The 18,742-nt window shown below is 38.6% G+C and overlaps 1 protein-coding gene and 1 pseudogene across 1 annotated transcript; one reads left to right on the plus strand and one right to left on the minus strand.

Annotated features, from left to right (window-relative positions):
* The first annotated feature begins 1,460 nt into the window (after nucleotides 1–1,460).
* LOC110066432 (SIN3-HDAC complex-associated factor-like) lies at nucleotides 1,461–10,826 on the plus strand. The gene is made up of 3 exons (XM_020773660.2): nucleotides 1,461–2,039; nucleotides 2,147–2,300; nucleotides 5,118–10,826. The coding sequence occupies exons 1-3, from the start codon at nucleotides 1,620–1,622 to the stop codon at nucleotides 5,489–5,491; spliced, it is 948 nt and encodes a 315-aa protein (XP_020629319.2). The 5' UTR covers nucleotides 1,461–1,619; the 3' UTR covers nucleotides 5,492–10,826.
* An 839-nt stretch (nucleotides 10,827–11,665) lies between these two features.
* Nucleotides 11,666–12,901, minus strand: LOC149118410 (trace amine-associated receptor 1-like; annotated as a pseudogene).
* Between the last annotated feature and the right edge of the window lie 5,841 nt (nucleotides 12,902–18,742).

An 18,742-nucleotide genomic window follows, 5' to 3' on the forward strand; every position in this document is an offset into this window, starting at 1 on the left:
TAGCCTACTTTCTTATTTTTGCGATTCTGGAAAACGAAATTTTTACATCCATGATCCGTGATCCTCAATTTTTTCCGTTCGTAAACCGTGCCATAGACCCCCCCCCCCCCCCCCTGTACGACTCTCTATGTTGTAGTGAAAACCAGGCCTTAGGTGTATGGGTATTGTCACCCTTCAGTGGACGAAATTAAATTTTATAAGCAATTTAGTCACGAGTACGCTCTTTTTTATAAGAACGCCAGGGGATGTGAGGCTGAAATTTCAGTAGTAAAAGAACTTATTTGTTTTCTCCACTTGTTTTGTTACAAGCTTTTAGTACGTGTCTAAATAATATTTCATTAATTGGTCTGGATAAATTCAAGCTCGAAATGACTTTGACGTACGTTTCCCGGTCACGTTCACGGTTCAGGTTGATTTGCTGAAAGACTGAAATCGGTGTAACCATGCAGGTAAAACGTACAAGAACCTTTTTGTTTCATGGGCCCAACAACATTCTGTTCCAGCTGATCTTCAGCTCAAAAACTAAATGTTCACTCTGAAAGATAGTGGTAGTATATAATATATATCAACAGAAACTACACGTACGCTTATCTAGTCTTTACGCGTGAGGGTTGGTAGGAGGCCAGGTTTTTTAGTCTGGTTTCGCAAGCCCACGGACAAGGTCATCTGTCACGCAGTTGAGATCAGTCCACATCCAGAGGTCCACATCCTTGGAGGGGGGAGGCAAGGGACCCTATGGTGTTGAAATGTCCTGCCTAAGTACGATCCGGCCAACACAGGCTCTTCTAGAATTTAGCCTGCGTCTCAGACAGAGTAAACCGCCGGGCTATATTGCGGATTTTGCGACACGTCCAGCTGTAACGCAGTATACTAGAGCGAAATTCCCGTACCGTCTCATCTACGTCACAAGCTGCGTCACACACAGTCTAAACCGCCGAACTATATCGCGGATTTTGTGACCATCCGGTTCTACTATAAATTGGCAAATTATTTCCTCTCAAATGTCAGTTGAGTTCGAAACTCCCGTCACATCTACGTCACAAGCTCATACGGTTTGGTTTCCTCTATAGTTTGTGCGTCATTCATACCAGACCACATGCAACCTGGAGAGGAGGTCTTCTTGCCATCACACCCTAAACTGATCCACAAGAAATAACGGGCCTCTTTCTCACCATGTTATATTGTTCGTTTGAATAAGTTTCTCCACCCCAGGATGGTCGGCTCCACCTTTTGTACCCTCATAACGACAGGATGTGCTTAACTTGTAGTTTCTGAGGCGTTGTAGTTTTAAATTTTCAGTGGAACATGATGGTCTCTCAACCCTTTGAAAATTCCTTACCCATCATTTCTAATTCTAATTCTAACCCTAACCCTCAATGAAGAAGTCGAAGGGGTCTAAATGAACCGGCCCCTCTTCTCAAATGAGGTTAGCACTGCCACCATTTGAGGGTCAGTCATTGCCCAGAATGCCACGACATAGGAGTAATCAAACTTGTACATGTAATCTCTGCTTGCTCAGCCTTACAAAATAGTTTTTCTCCAGCCAAGCTCCAGGCAATAACCACTTTGCTTTTGAAAGTGAATGCCATTGTTCTCATTCTCTATTCTTGAGTTACACCATGTGTTCCAGAAGGCGACAACGTGCCGAAAGAAAGGGCCTTGTGAGCATGCTCTGTCTGTCAACCCCTGCACAAAAACCCATTCTTCTGTCGTTTCTTTCTACTCAGCTGTTGCACAAAGCAGGTACTTGCTTTGCGCACTACACCGCTGCTAAAAAGCTTTTCATTTACTGGACAGTATTTCTTCGCGTCATGTTCGCGTCGCACAGACCTCGAGTTTTTCGCTCGCGTCTGGGCTGTTGCATTTGTGGCGCGAAGTCTTCGAGTTCACGATTCACCTCCTCGTCTAAATACGAGTTGCTGTTTAGCGGTTGTTTTCAATTGAATGAAAAGAGGCAAGGAGAGATCTGCAATGCTTGTGTACTTCTCGTTAAAAGATGGAAGAAACTACCGCCTGGCAGCTCGAAAAACTGGAAGCATGTAAGTAGAGAAATGTCCATACATTTGGTATTCTACGTTTTGCGCAATTGCTGTCAGTTTATCGGATGTAACTTAAGTTTTGGCTCAATATATTTTCCCCGTTGCAGGTTGTAGACAGTAAAGCAACTGTGAAAAGAACTACCAAGCCAAGAAGAAGTTCTAGAACTTTGAACGTTGAAAACGAAAATGAACTGACTTCTAAGCTGAACGGAAGAGCAACAAGTGGTCGCAACGGCAGTTGCGGCGAACAAGAAACTCGAGGTTTGCTTTGTGGCCTTGTTGTTTTAATATCATCTCTTGGTGACACTTTTCACATCTAAAGAATTTTTTTATCGGGATATCTTTATGACAGTCATACTGTGTTTTGTGGGTTAGCCCAATGGTGTGCTCTTTAGAGATCAGAGAAATAAAACAGGCCATTGCTATAGAATTTTGGGACCTTTTGACTGATAAAAGAAATCAATCCATGGGTGAATTAATTAAACAGGGCCGTTTGTGACAAAGTAGTTCCAACTCGTGTGTAAATAATTTCTTCTTTCAAGAAACAGACGTGACAAAAGAAAAGAAAACTTAAACCCAATATAAGAATTCAGTGTTTGTCAGCTGGGTATACAGGAACCATAATGACCTGATGAAAAATAATTAACAATTATTCACCGAAGTCGAGGTAAATATCCATCACTTTCACCGACACTGAGGTGAATAACTGTTTTAGTATATACCACACAAGCTGAATAATTAGCGGACCAAAACTTTATTTTATGAGTGACAAGCAGTGGGAAATTTTAAAATCTCTCGCGCTGGCTGCTCGGAGGTGAATAGTACTTGCTAATCACCTCGGAGTTAACCAATCAGAGTGTGCAAAAAGCACTATTTACTTGTGTGGTATATACTAATTAAAGTTACGTGTGGTTTGAAGGCCAGGTTTTCTTTCCTGAAGATGCACTTGTCAAATTATAATTGTTTTATTTAAATAAATGTACCTCTAGCTTCTTGCTTTTGTTACAAGTTAAATTTGGAAATTTAGCACGTAAAAGCTTGGACATGGTGTTCATATTAATATTTTGAACTTTTTTTCTTAGTCCTTTTGTGTGAAAAATATTGTTAAGATTTTCTTTTTGTGGTTTTAAATGCCTAGTAATACTGTAATATTTTTTTTTACTTGTCTGGCAACATTGTTACAATTTGCATGTTGAAAAACCTTGTACACATTACCACCTGCATTGCAAGATACGGCAACTTGTTGCTCTAAAGGCTGGTTAATTCCTGCTCATAAGCATAAGCATAAGCAGAGTACTCAAACACAGTAAGGTGCTGTTAAATAGCACCTTTTGTTTAGACATTTTCTGAACAAAAGGTGCTTATTATTAAGGTCCATTAGCTGATTCATGTGCGGGCTCACGCGCGGTGCTTAGAAGGTGAAATTTCACTTCCAGTTACTTACATCAGCCTGTGCGCGGAAAATAAAAACAACTCAACAACTTGCAAATTTGCTTACAATTTAGATGTTTTTTCTTTGTGTTTCACAAGATACAAAATAAAAAGAGCACAAGCTAAGACAAAATAAGAAAAAAACAGAAAAACAAGAGCAAAAGAAAGAGAAAAACTAACTCCACGTGGCTTTGTTTAATCTTACCAAAGTGCGCTGGTAGTGTAAATTGTGCACATGCTGATGGGGTAACTTCCAATATATATCCAGTGCACTTCTGCTTTCTTTAAATGCTAAAGGAAAGGCAGTTTTTCATTAAATTGAGCCTTTTTTGATGAGTTTCTATTGAAGCCAACGTTGGAAACATAGCTATGCATTCCTTTTTCAAAATCATGCTTTTTTCAGAAAATTATGAATTTCTCAATATTTTAAAATTCTCTTAAAATCTGACCTTTTAGAGATAAAACAAAATCTATGCATTGAATAATGAGGATTAAAATTGAAATATTAAATCAAAGGAGAAAATCCCAATAAAGTAAATTGCCTGGGAGCCTTTGCATTTTTTCAGTATTAGTCACGTGACCATTTGAGGGCATGGCCTGATGATGTCATCACTGGTGTTACTGGTCATGAAAAAGTTAAAACACATGAAATAACTCTGAACTAACTAAAAAATGATGATCCTTGGCAACGGGTCTAAAAGATCAGTTAAAGGTCCCATAGTGTCTTGCTGATTCTGTGTATGCCGCTCATGTTTACTTGTGTGCTAGTTAAAACCAGCCTTGAGTGGACACAAGCTCTTTGTGAAACATGTTACCCCAACTTAAACCACAGGTTGTAAAATGCACAGCTGCACTTTTTAAGTTGCAGCAAAACAATGTTGTATGGCAAGTTACAGGGAAATGTTGCCCATATTACTTCACTGTAGTGCTGCCTTATCTATTTTTGTATTTGCTACTGTGGAATTGTTTGTATTGTCAGTTTTTACTGACAGTGACACCATTAATCATTATTGCCAGTTTCTGTACCAAAACACCCATGCGTTTATGTCATAAAAGTTCTTTTACCCACCACAACATTTACCTTTTTGCTACTATTATCATTCCTGGGGAATGGGAGAAATAAAGCTTGTTGTTGTCATTGTTTCCTCCCTCTGCGATCACAACTCATAACTGACCAACATCCATAAGCCATCACTTTTCCAAAATACCAAACTTTTGCTTGTGAAGCCTTTACCCATTGGAACCACTTTTTAGTGACCACCTCTTGTATACATCAGTGGCCATTTCAAGACTGTTTGCATGAAAGTTTCTATTTCTTTGTATTTCTGTTTTTCTATTTCACATGATCTGGCCTTCTAACCCCGCCATTTGGGTAACAAGAAACCTTACAGGCCTGTCTTAAATGTGGTCCGTCATACAGAGGTCCCCTTCCTCTCCCCAAGGGAACTCACAGGCTTCACACTTTAGGTGGTCACTTTCAGGAGTGCTTGCCTGTTTATGATTAGAATTTAACAGGGGTCCTGTGGGGAATGTGCAGACCAATCTTATAGTTGTTGTTATGTATTAGTTTACAAGTTTATTTGTTTGTTTTGTTGTTGTTCAAAAAAAATCAAGTTTAATATCTGTTTCCTGCTTTGAAATTTACAGATGATGATGAGATTGAAACTGATAGTGGTGACTTGTCGCCAACCTTGATGTGTGGCTCACCAAGTCCAAGCCCTAGTGATGTATCTGATGAGTTCTCATCAAGTTCATTAACGGCATGTACACAGCCTGTTCATCGTGTCTCTACAGCTTCACAGACTTCCTTCCTATTTCCATCCCTCACTTCCTCTACAAATAATAAGCTTCCATTTATTGACCTGTCTATGTGGCGGCGTGAAGAAATATGCTGTGGCACCATATTCAGGGGACCTCATGGAGAGGTCCTTGTGGACCCCAAGCTTCTGAACCCTATGTGTACATGCTCTTGTAGTGCGAGGCCCCCTGTAAATATTGGTGAGGCAAAGAGTGTTCAGTAGTAGTAGGCAGATCCTGTCCATTACAAAGTGCATTTTGTATACATTCACTCATAAATTAGCTAATGTAAGCTATGTACGTGATTGACCATATGTCCCTCATCCAGCATTGTCTTGAATTACCATTTCATGTTCACCTGCAATACCCTGATTGTACCCAAACAGTTCAAATTAATGATTTCAGTTACAGCTGATCACCACCATAAGAGTTAGACACCGTAAGAGTTAGACAAAATTCAGCATTCTTGAATGACCAATTTTTTAAATACATAGTACATACATGTAGAACATACAGGATTGACACGTCAAAAGACATTGATGATGCATTATTGTCAGAGAAACAATACTTTGAGTTTACTCTGCCAGTTTGTCAATAACAGTGGTCATAATTCATTACACATGGATTTAATGTATTGTAAGGTGACACAATGACATCACCAACTGGCTTTCTGTTTTATGTAGTGTAACAGCCTCTGCAACTGTAACACTTAACAGTGATGGCCCTCTTGGGTGCCTCAGGTTATTGGTTCAACTGATAGTATTGTTCCGTCACCTCACATTCATGTCTGTAGAGAATGACAGCGAAGGGTATCACCCATGAGAATGGGAATCTATAGCTAGTTTAGCTCAAAACATGAATTGTCCTTATTGATTATGGTTAGTTTTATTGGAAGGTAAACGTACTTCATATTGTAAGGAGAAATTGAGTGATGGTTACTGTTGGGAAATCAGAGGGTGGAGGCTTTATAAGCTGCCAATATTATGAGTGTTTGATACTTCAAATGACTCTTTTTAGAGTGTGTACATGAAACTTGGTAAACTAAGGTACCAAGACCTTTATACTGATTAGAAGGTAAACAGTATTACAAACAAAGTTTGGATCTTGAAACTTGGCTCTTTACATTCCAAGATTTCATGTAAAATATGTCAAAATGAACAGGTGCAAACTGTTCTAAGTACCGCTATCCACTATTGTTTATTTTTATTGTCCAACCTTTACATTATAGATAGTGTCGGCAATTAGCTTTGCCGCACCAATGACAGCTTTCCTTGTTAATTTTTCAGAATGTTCTGTTTATTCCCTTTTTGTGTTTACAGGTATATCCTTTTTTAAGAAAAATGTACATTTGGTTTTTCAGTTACATTTTTATGAGAATCAAAAATAGATTTCATTCCTTTTTTTTGGAATAACGAGAAGAATAAGATGAAGACATCACGTCTTCTATTCACATTCTTCATCTTATTCTTCTTGTTATTCTAACACATTCCCAGCCTCGTTGAGTCAAATTTCCCATTTCTTGGAAATAAGAACAGAAAAGCTTTGCTTTTTTCCCTGGCAAAACAGTTTCTGAGAGTTCTTATTGAGAGAAACAAACAATACTTTAAAGGCATCGTTAGGGTTATTATTGAATTGATTTCCCACATTTAGCCAAGCACATATACCCAATGTGGTTACCACTGAAGCTGCATGTGCTATACTTTATTGATATCCCTGACAATATGCAGTAACACTGACATGGTTAGTCTTGTAGCCTTGTAACTGTGTTTGATACTAGACATGACAACTCATGCCCTGGGACTGCATTTAATACTGTGTGTTAATTTCTTGTTGTTGTAATGTGATACGGTGATACTCAGTGTAGTGTGATAATTAGCTGTACTTACTCAGACATTTGGAATTGGGATAGTGACTACAATGTATGATTATTATAGGTGTGTTATTGTAACATGAGATTATTATTACATTTTCAACCTCAGATAATGCACTTTGTAGCTTAAACTTCTTGAAGTATCAGCAATCACATGCACATACTTATTTGAAATGGATCTCCAACATGTTAGTTGTCACATACAATATAGTGTCTTAACATGCATAGTTACAGACCACACAGCAATACAAACATTACAACATAGCGTTCAATAACAAATCCCTGTGATAAACACGCACTTTCTTAATTTACTTTACTGTACAAAATACTTGAAAAACCCTTGTATAAATAATTTAATTATGTTCAATTGCTGTTCACAGTTTGTCTTTATCAATTTTTATTCCTTTTTTAACTCCGTGAACACACTAACAATCCTACATGCATTGTAAATAGTTTGTCAGTCACTCATGACAAGTAGTGTACACACTTTCATAATATAGATACATGTTCATAAACATCTCTGTTATGTTGTTATGGAGTGAGTTTCTAGCAGAGTTTGAAAGTAATATGGCTTGCACTGAAATTTTGTAGCAATAAGTAATAGTTTAGTCCAAGTGTGTATAGGGTATTGGGGGGGGGGGGTACTCCCTCATATGGGCTATACAGGTATGTGCGGCCCCAAAGGGTATGGTTTTTCAGCCATTTTGGTCATAAATAGGGTATCAATTTCAGCCATTTTGGTCCTAAATACAGTGCTTTCAGTAAGACCTGGCCCCCGCCGGAGCTCCAGCAGGTACTCTCTTGTGAATCGCCAGCTGTATTCATGCATTAATGTGCTCTTAGAAAACAGCCCTAAGAAAATACGTGCGCTGATTGGTTAAAAATCGTGTTTTTGTAACTTGATGGAAACAAAGAACTAGCACAAGCTGTTGACGTAATGATGGCATGAGCGAAGAGAATTTTCATTTGATGATCAAAGTAAACAAGCTGTTTTTCTATTTTTCGTCGCAGTGTTTTCTAAAAGAAATAGAAAACATGTTCTCCTTGTTTCTGTCGAGTTATAGAAACACTCAAGAAAGTTTGGGAGAACTCGAAAAAGCCGTGAAAACACTCACCTGCGGCTTGTGTTCCCACAGCATTTCTCGTTCTCCCAAACTTCCACTCGTGTTTCTATAACTCGATAGAAACACGGTACATGTTTTCTATTTCTTAAATGGAGTCAAATAAAAAGAAACCAGCAGTTCACCCTATTAAATGGTTAATTATTATTGGAAAGCTCATAAAAATGTTAAAACCAACCAAATAGTTAATTTATACACTACCCTGTGATTTTACCGCTTTAAAAGCCACAAGTAGTAGATTTTCATTTGCGTATTAAACGTAACGTCGTAAACATCATCACTAAAGGTCACACTCCAACGCACATTACATGATGGACCTTGTGTTTTAAGAAGCCTCGTTTTCATGTATCGTCAGTTCCACGATGAAGCGGCAGCTGTCTATGCTCTCATTTCTGTCTGCGTAGTATATATTGAAAAAGCTGAAGATGCTTAGTTCTTTTGCATGAACATGAAGGCAACCACATAAGGTTTTAATGTCGTATTTCTTGAATCTTCTAACAAACAGTGTGACATGTAACATTCTATTAGCTTTTAGCATAGTTAACACTATGCTTTTAGTAAGGCATACCTTTATCTCAGTAGTATATACACCATTGAAAATAGTGTATAATATACATGAGACTGCCTTGAACTGTGCAATAAAACACTTTTTTCTGATAAAAAATAATGAATGCTTGGGTGTTAATGTTTTGCCTCAAATCACTGGAAATCATGTTTCTGAGCTTTCTGATTTCAAACATCTTCTGGGGGGTCATGCCCCCATACCCCCCGAGAGGACGAGGGACCTTCGGCCCCTCTTATCAGCTCCAGCGGGTTCTAACAAAAGAGAGACAACCACTTCAAATCTTACTGAAAGCACTGTAAATAGGGTATGGTTTTTGTACTCTAGTCTTGAATTGGGTATGTTGTTTAGAAGAAGCTACTTTTTCATCATTTTCGATAAGACCATCAACAAAAGCCCTTCAAAAATTGTTTGGGGCAACTGTGTCAGCCATAATGGTCATAAATAGGGTATCAAATTCTTGGTCTGGTTGTAAATAGGGTAGGGAAAGTCACAGATTTTGGTCTTAAATAGGGTAAGGGGTTTGGGAAGCAGGCCGCACACCCCCACTAAATATTTCTGGGAATACCCCCTCGCGACAGGGTATCCAGTTTCTTAAAAGATTTTTAAGAAACCCCATTCCTACTTGCACACTTGGTGAAAAAGTGTGTACCCTTAGTTAATCTTAGTTAATCTCACACTTCCACTATTGACATCATGTTTGGCTTTGCATTCTGCTTGGACACTACCAGCAATTTTGCTGCTTTGTTGGTCAAAACAGTGCTATACTTAAGTGCCTTTGCTGGTGGACAAAATTCCTTTTTAATAACCCATGATTGAGATATTATGTGAATTGTTGGCAGGAGAACAAATTGCAATTTGTTCAGTGATTTTTCCAAGATATGACATCAAAATTTGATAAAGTCTGCCAGACTTTTTCAATATGACATCACAGCCTTGTGCATGTGCTACCATTATAGAGGCCATTTTTGAGGCTATAGTGCTCTTATTTAGTGACTTTTGATGAAACAACAGTCGAACCTCTCCACTACAGCCACCATGGGGAAAGAGGTGGCGCTGATAGGGAGGTAGGAGTGTAATATGACACCAGGTTTTTTCAGTGGTGCAACATTTTTTTCCAAGAATAAAAGGCTTATATTTAGCATATAAATATGTAAACAGACAAAATATATCAATAAACAGAAACCAAAAAGAAACAGAGACCAATGATAGGCAGTGCAGATTAAATCTGGTGACCGTTTACAATAAAAAGTTGGTTTTTGTATGCAAAGTTTGTCTGTCGTTGATTAACTGGCCATTACAGAGGTTATTTTGGCATTTTGGCATTTTGGATACAGTTTAGTTACTGTTGTGGAGAGGTGGCTGTTGTAGAGGGGTTAACATAAGATTGAATGTATGGACTGACTGCTAGGCCCAAAAGAGTGGCTGTTAGTGGAGGTTCAACTGTTGACCATTACATTTAGGTTTCCATCCATGAACATGTTGTCTTGCTTGACTTTTCGACGTCATGCTCATGTATAATATTTCCCGTTTAAGTGTTACTGATAGGTTCTATTGATTGGCAGGTCTGGTGGTGGATATTTTCTCTGCCTTTACTTTAGTTCTTATCAAGTATTGAAATTTCCACCTCAGACTGATTTGTTTGGTGCCATTATTCTTAAGATAATATACTTTTAGTGAAAACAATATGTATCTTTGGAATGATATTTATTTATTGTGCATTTATTAAACACAAATGGAGCATATTGTTCCATGTTGTGTAATTAGTAGTTCTTTCTAGTTTTGAAAAACACTTATTACAAAGAAGAATTTTTAATATAAATATTTTGTATTTGAAATATGGTGGAATTACCTTGATAGTTCTTTTTTATTCACATTATTAAAGATGTAGAATGTAGCTCCCTGTAGGTTTGCTACTGTTTTGCTTTGCTCTCGAGATTCGTGTACATATATTCAAGAAATTAATATGTAGTCTTTGTACCCAATAAAATGTACTACAAGTTGTATTAGGTGGCGTTTTGGTGGCTTTTCAAATTCGTGTTTAAGGCCATAGCCGGGAAAAAATTTTGACTGAGGCAATGTTCAAGAAAAAATTATGATTGAAGCAATGTTCATGAAAAAATTCTGACTGAGGCAGTGTCCATAAGAAAATTATGACTGAGGCAATGTCCATGAAAAAATTATGACTGAGGCAGTGTCCATGAAAAAATTCTGACTGAGGCAATCTCCATGAAGAAATTATGATTGAGGCAATGTCCATGAAAGAAATTATGACTGAGGCAGTGTCCATGAAAAAATACTGACTGAGGCAATGTCCATGAAGAAATTATGACTGAGGCAGTGTCCACGGTTAAATTCTCTTCCTAGGTATTAGCGTGTTTTTGATGACTAAACAACAAAAACGAAAAAAATGACTGAGGCAAGTGCGTCGAGCTACGACCCTGCTCTTTCCGCAAAAAGGCTTGCGAGAAAATTCCTGCCAAACGGAGGACAAAAAGGTGCACAAGTAGTGATGGGAAGAGAAATTCCCTCTCCTTTATCAAGCGTGGACCTTTCCCTCTCCTCACTTCTTTGCGCACAATAGCTTGCATAGTAAAAAAGAACCAGCTCTAAGAAGGCGTGGCGTTGGCGAATTTTGTTAATTCGACCTACCATTGATTTAACTTTGCTTACTCCGCAGTCCTGCTGCCTGAACGAAAGGAGTAGCCACCCTATAGGAAGGCGCAAGTGGAGCAGTTGTACACTGCTGGTAGTTGTATTCAAGTAGCCCTTTGTTGAGTTTTAAGTTTGGATGTTTTGTTTTTCAAGCGAGGATCACGACCTTTGTAACAAGAGTCATTAGGTGTTAGAGAGGCGACGATGGGCGTTCACACGGGCAAAACAGCTTGATGAATTCTCATTTGTATTATTTATGATAATACCAATCTAGGGGATTTGGGCACGAATTAAGAAACGAACTTACGTTCAAGACTGTGTGGCGGACTTGTGAAGTCAGTGATCTCAAACGGGGACCAAGTGTAACTGACTTGAGCGAGAAGCCAACATAACAGAACCTCAGCTGTCAGGGCGCACAGGCGTGAGCCAGGCGTGATGTTGGGCTTTTGTTGGGTTTTCCTGAGCTAGTTCTGCTGTGTCTCACTAGGAGAGTCAGGTATACGAAATTTTGTATGAACAAAGGTAATCCACGTCACTAGACACGGAATCATACAGATTGTGAAGCTGTAAACATCTATGAAGGCCTGTGCGCCATGCTCCCCATAAGGAAGATCAACGTTTAGGCATTCATTTCCGACCAGTTCCTCTTCAAACACTTTGTAAACTTGAAGGGTACAGCTTACGACCCAGTACACCGCTAAGTAAAGGATACGGCGCTTTCCAAACTGTGTTTTGTACTGGATGGGTCTCGTGATGCTATAGCAGCGTTCAATAGCAAGGAACTTGACAAGCAAAATAGATACTTTGGCAACTAAGGAGACGGTACGTGTTGTCCACTAGCACGCAGAACATGTGGCCGCCAAAGTCCGAGCCGATTGGAATCAAGGTTGTTACGGTCAGAAGAATTGCTGTGGAATGAAAAAAAGCAGCTTCCATTACGAGCGCAGGCTGCTGATTGGTCAATCAGTCGATATTTTGCTAAACTATAATAGCTTAGAAGTCGCGAAATGCGCATGCCTGCAAAATCGTCGAGAATTCCTACAAGACATATTTAATACGGTCACCTACGGAGGATCAAACCTCATGACTATTATCATGATAAAAGCCTCATGTAGGCTATTCGGCCAATGACAGCCCACTTGAGGCTGATGTGCTAGGTGGTAATCTCACCTGTGATTAAATCAGTCACGGCCAAGTTAAACAGCAAAGTATTATATGGCTTTTTCATCATTGACAGTTTCTTTAAAAGCACAGAACAGAACATGAGATTGAGTACAAAAGCTGAGCCAGCGATTATGCTGAACGCAACCTGAAGAACAGTTTCTAATTGGTCAGCTTTCACTTCATCCGATTGGTGGCTTGGGCCGACCGCCTGAGTGATGCTGCTGTTAGTCAGTAAGGTCGGTGTCTTGTCAGCGCTGTCCATGTTCAGCAAGGCTGTACTGAAAGTAAGTGAGGAATATTATTTGACAAGGCATATATTCCTTTTTTTTTGTAGAGATATTCTTAAAATCGATTCTCATTTCCTGAAGTGGAAAGTTTCACAAGCTCGTCCTCAATTCAAGCTAAAAGGTAAACGACCTGTTTCCAAGGGTATTCAACATAAATCAACTTAAAGTCCTTAAGCTTATATTTCACGAAAAAAATGTAGTCTCTTCGTCCGATTTATAACATGTACTTGAAATTACTTTTCCGTCATGTTTTCCAACACCTCTAGTGCCGTAGGCATTTCATTTAAACGGAAAAGTGATCTGAAAAAAGTCATTTCACGTATATATTGAGCCTATATAGGCAATGTTCTACTTTGCGACGTTCACACAGAAGGTTCCATGTTTCTTTCGGGTTATCTATGTTTTGGGATGATATCAAAATTGCTTAGTAGAGGTTTCCGGAAAGCAATCTCTGCAGTCAGTAGATCTCTGAGTCACTCCATTGCTGCCAAGTTCATTACGTCGGGATGCTACTGGTTGGGAGTTCGCACTGTGAGACGATTCACCGACGTTTGTAATACTGTTGGTCAAGTGAATTTCTGAGTCGATGTGACCGTGCTGAGCACGAAACAACTATCGATCGGTAATTGTGAACATAATAACACTTCAGATCACCAGTATAATTACCATAAACACGCTTTACATATAAAAAGAGGTGTATTGATGGTCCCCTGAAACGCAGAGTTACAGCCAACTTATGTAGTCTTTGATTTCTTCGTATACGATATATCAAGCCCTGCTTTGAAGCATCGAGAACCGTTTTGGCTAGCAAGACTTAACTTATTTATATTTATAACATGAATATAGCGTTGCTGTAGATAGAGTTAATATGCTAGCTGTGCTTATTTGCCTTGCTTACAGGCAAACATATGTGACGATCATTAAATGTAATCTAAAACATTAATTAACGACTTTAAGCCAATTATTAGCTTCGTTGCAGTTTTATAACAGAGTTCTTTTATTATTTTTTTTTTTTTCAATGCCGACCCCTGCAGTCATACCAGGCACCGTTTTCCGCCTTTTCTACGTAACAAAGTGAACTTCCAAAGGTGTATTTTTTTTTGGCATGATGCTGAACCAAACACTCTTAGTGGGAGGAGGTTTGGCGTTTTCTCTGCCTAATGATTTTTTTCTCAGCGTTAGGTCATGTATATAAGATTCTTATCTTTTTGCTCCGCATATCTCTTTTTAGTGGTTTATATTGCTCGAAAATATTTTTCTCGGTTTTTCTTTTGATTCTATTTTTGTGTGTATTGTATTTTCCCACCATAATTAATGCGCGGTCCATATATGTCGAACAGCTATTTGCCGAGTCTGCATATATTGCCTGTCAGTTTCCTGTACTGGTTGTAAGCATGTAAGTAATTTGGTGACACTTAAAGAAACATCCGGCTTAGCTAGTGAGTATGTGGTTTTTGCTTGACAGCGCGTTTTCAAGCATATAAAATTGGTGTTGTTCATTCTCTTAACTGTGACCTACTGAGTGTTAATTGATTTGCAGGATATTGACAATTAATATTTATCACCTATTAGTTATTACAGTTGGACCCCGCTAATTTCCCGTTATTTTGAACTCAAAACCATTTAATATTTCCCTTGGATTTGCCCTTGAGCCATTTACTATCGGCTATTCCGAATTCCTCGGGCTATGTGGAACCTTTTTTCATTTTCCCTGACATAGCGGGGTACACGTACAGTTGAACCCCGCTGATTCCCCGTTATTTTGAATTCAAAACCATTTACCTAGGATTTGCCCTTCAGTCATTGGCTATCAGCTATTCTGAATTACTCCGGCTATTTTGAACCTTGTTTTTTTCGTTTCCTCCGAGAGTTCAACATAGCGGGGTCCACTCCGCTATGTCGCACGCTCAGGGGAAACGAAAAATAGCTCGAAATAGCGGGAGTTCGAATAACTGAAAATAAATGACTGGAGGGCAAATCCGAGGGATATGGTTTTGAGTTGGAAATGACAAGGAATTCGAAACAACCGAGTTCGAATAAGCGGGGTTCAGCTATTTCAATTTCTGACTTGGCAAGTGTTTTTGCGGTTTTCTGAAAAAACGACGACCGTTTGATAAACCTTGTTGAATTTAATTTATGAAAGTATTCCTTGTCAGTTTTCGTCAGTATCATTAGATCTCATTGTATTCTTCAAACTTAGGTCTGCCGGTAAAAGTGCGATAAAAATCGTTTTTATTAGGGGAAACGCTTGATGCTAAAATGTTTGTTCTTTGAGGTTTTAAATTTCTGTAATTTCAGGTATACAATATTTACTCGAGAAATCTCCCGCTCAAAATTCTAACACTGCAATCTATACGAAATGTAACCCACACTCGTTCTCCTTAACAGCAGTCAAAGCGAATTAGAGAAAGAAAGGAGGCAATATTTCTATTTTTTTGCTGACAACAAAAAACTTTTTATACATTGATGTTGCTATCAATCGAGCATATTTGTAAAACAAAGATGGTGAAAATACATGAGTACATGCCGTGTGCTTACGTGAGGAGATATGGTTGATATACAACATATTGGCATATCCGGGCAGATATACGCTATAAATTACACATGTTGACACAATTGTAAAGAAGGAAAAAAGTATAGTGAATTTATTCTTTTGACTTTCAGTTTTTTTTCTGTGCTAATGAGGACTGATTGACGTGTTATAAATTAAACGCATGGAGCTGTCGGCAATAAATGCAGTTCCATTCTCACAAATGATCAATGAGTTTATTTATTGCTCACTCAAGTAGACCATTTTCCGCACCGTTAATTTGTTTTCAAGATAAATAGTAAGTATAACTGTCTAATAAACGAAAACTTTCGAATTTATGACTGCAATTTAACCCTTGAGCCCCAATTACGCATATACGCGTAATTAATGGTCGCGCGGCTCTTTGTACCATTTGTGACGTCATCAATTTAAATGTCATCAGATATTCTTGATAAGCAGACAGTAGGACTAGGCTAGGCCTTTTCGTACAATGGTCAGGTTTAGATATCGACGACATTCCGACGTCGCAAATCGAAAAACAACGTTATCAGTTTTGGTGCAAAAACGGTGGTAAAATGGTCCACTATGCCTATGATAGATCAAGGTCCATTTCTAAGCTCGCCCGTAATTAACATCCAACTTTTCACGGCAGCTAGAAAAAACATGCAACGCAAAAGGTAGCCAGAGTAAAAGGGCCGAGAAAAAAAGAAAGGAAAGGGGCAGCAAACAAAATTGAGAACGGGTAATGGCAGAAAAACGGTTAAAGGGTATTTTTTGACGAAAGTTTGGTATTCAAAGGGTTAATGGCAAAAAATATACCGAAGAGCAGATGAAATATGTTGAGTCAGGCTGATTAAATACCACGGGGTGGGGGTGGCTCCCATTTAAAAGGGACGGGGATGCTCGTCCTACCTTTTAGAGATTAGGGGTTAAAAAGCGGTTTTGGTACCTTTCGGGGTGTTTAGCCTCAAAATGTCCACAGCGGGAACTTTTGTGCTACCTTCTGGGATATTGAGCTGAAAAAATATGACAGGAGATAAAGTGCTGTTCTGAAAACTGGTTCCTCTTAGAGGTAAAACGATTCAAGTCACGCCAAAAAAGCAGGATCTTTGTAACTCTTAGGGATTCTTTTCAAAATTTCCGATGAGCACCTCCGTTCTTTTTGTCTTGGAGTTCCCCCGGGACTAATTCCAATAGCAAGGCGCAAAAAGCCTCGATCTTTCACACATTAGGTGAAAATATGGAAAACTATTGCCTTTTTCGTTATTGATATTTTATGCGGTTGAAAGTCATGACCATCGATTCCAATATGAAAAATGTCTTGAGAATTTTTTTTATCCAATGATACCTCTGATCAAAGTATTTCACTGAATATTCAGCTGTGAGCGACTGGGCATCGATCAAGTTTATATTAGCTAAGTTTCGAAAGCCAGACCCAGAGGTGATCAATTGCTCTCTCACAGACACACGCCTAACCTCAAAATATTGAGTTTTGAGTCCCTCCCTAAAGATTGTTTCTCCTCAGGTTCAAGAGGGTATAGCCGCTGGATACACGTTTTTTTACCATAGTAAAACTAAATTACTAGATATCTAAATATAAGCTAATATAGCACTCGAGAAGTTATTTGTGAGTCACTACCTACTGATTAACATTTCGTTTGGGCTAAGTTCACGGAATCATTGCTTTTATTTTTAAATCTCGCTCCTTTGAGTTAACATTGTACTCAGTGATGCACCTGTAATTAATCTGTTCAGATCTTCCACATTCAATATTCGGCGTCTTAAGGTGGCTCAAAACAGTTTCCAGCAGTTAGAATTTGATGGGTCATTGTAACCACTCTTTATCACTTGATGCTACAATCATGGTATCGAAAAACTGCCCAATCATTGGTGAACACGTTGTTATCATGTTCGCTACACGATAGGCTACCATAGCAACAATATGACCTGCTAAAAACACCATTAATTACAGCTTTTGGGGCTGTACATGGAGTTCGTGAGCAACATCTTAAAATAACAGTTCACTCCGATTTCTTGGCCTAATCTAATAAAACTATGGGTAGATAATCCGAGTGAAACCGAGCCCTGACCGAACAAATAATAACAAAGCGAACAGAGTACGAAAATCCCCGACCTCTAAAATGGCCGCCATTTTGTGACGGAACATGGCTGTCAAATTCGATAATGGTCCTGGCCTGGACTGATACATTGTTTTAAAGACCTTAATACCCTCGTTAACTGGGCCGCGAATAAATTGCATGTGCAAATGAAAAATATAAAGAGAATTAAATATTCAAAGCTTTTTCGTGGTACAATAATATAGAAGGGAACTAATTCTAGAAAAGTCTGTCTACTTCGCTTCTGGTCAGAAGGTATCAATTTCGAGATCAGAGTACGAGGTCTCATTTGCAACTTTAGTTGACTTCCTGCACGTCACAGCATTGACTTGTTAGGATGCCAACAAGGTAACTTTCTGCACTTGTGATTTACTTTACTTCCATTTCAGTTCACTGATCATGATATAAGCCAAAGATGTTCTAAATGAATGATATTTTCATCATCCCCAGATTGGACCAACTTTCGTATTCAGCCCAGGCAATTTTCTCGAAGGTCCCGAAGTGATTTCGCACCTGGTAAGTCATAGAAAACCTTCGTAGGTCACAAACCTTCGGATTACAGAGTTTTTTTAGTCACATGTTCTTAATATGAACAGATTCTCTCCATACAAGAAATTTCAGGCATACACACCTCTCTGTTTTTAGATACAGATTAATTAAAATGGCTCAGTTGCGGGCCCGAAAAGTTTCCGGGACTTTCGAGAAACGAGTCCCTAGTCAATGAGATGGCCGGTGGCCTTACGTTTTGCAGGTGCATTTTTTGATAAGTAACACACTTATCAAAAGTTGAAAGTGGATTAAATTTTTTTTTCTGTTCATGGACAAAAAGTGTTTTCGCTGCCATCTTGAAATGACCTGAGAAGAAAAAAATGCCCTCTTCGTTTCGAAAAGGTGCTCATTTTCTTTTGTCCACTATGATTATGAAAGCTTGGTATAATACAGTTTATGTCTTAAAAGAAACGGCGTTTGTATTTAATGATATATCGCGGATGTAAATTTCCAAGTTGTTCCTGACATAATTAATGAAGGCAGGATTATTGGCATCAAACCTCAAACATGACTTGGTCGCAGAAAAAAAAATCTCTGAGAGACATTTTGTTTACAATTTCCTTAAAGTTTTTGAGAAGGGTGGCAGTTCAAGTTAAGTTCGCCTATTTGACTGAAAATTT

Source organism: Orbicella faveolata, unplaced genomic scaffold (assembly GCF_042242905.1).
Source record: "Orbicella faveolata isolate gen_17 unplaced genomic scaffold, um_ofav_v1 contig_1, whole genome shotgun sequence".
Taxonomy (NCBI): Eukaryota; Metazoa; Cnidaria; class Anthozoa; order Scleractinia; family Merulinidae; genus Orbicella; species Orbicella faveolata.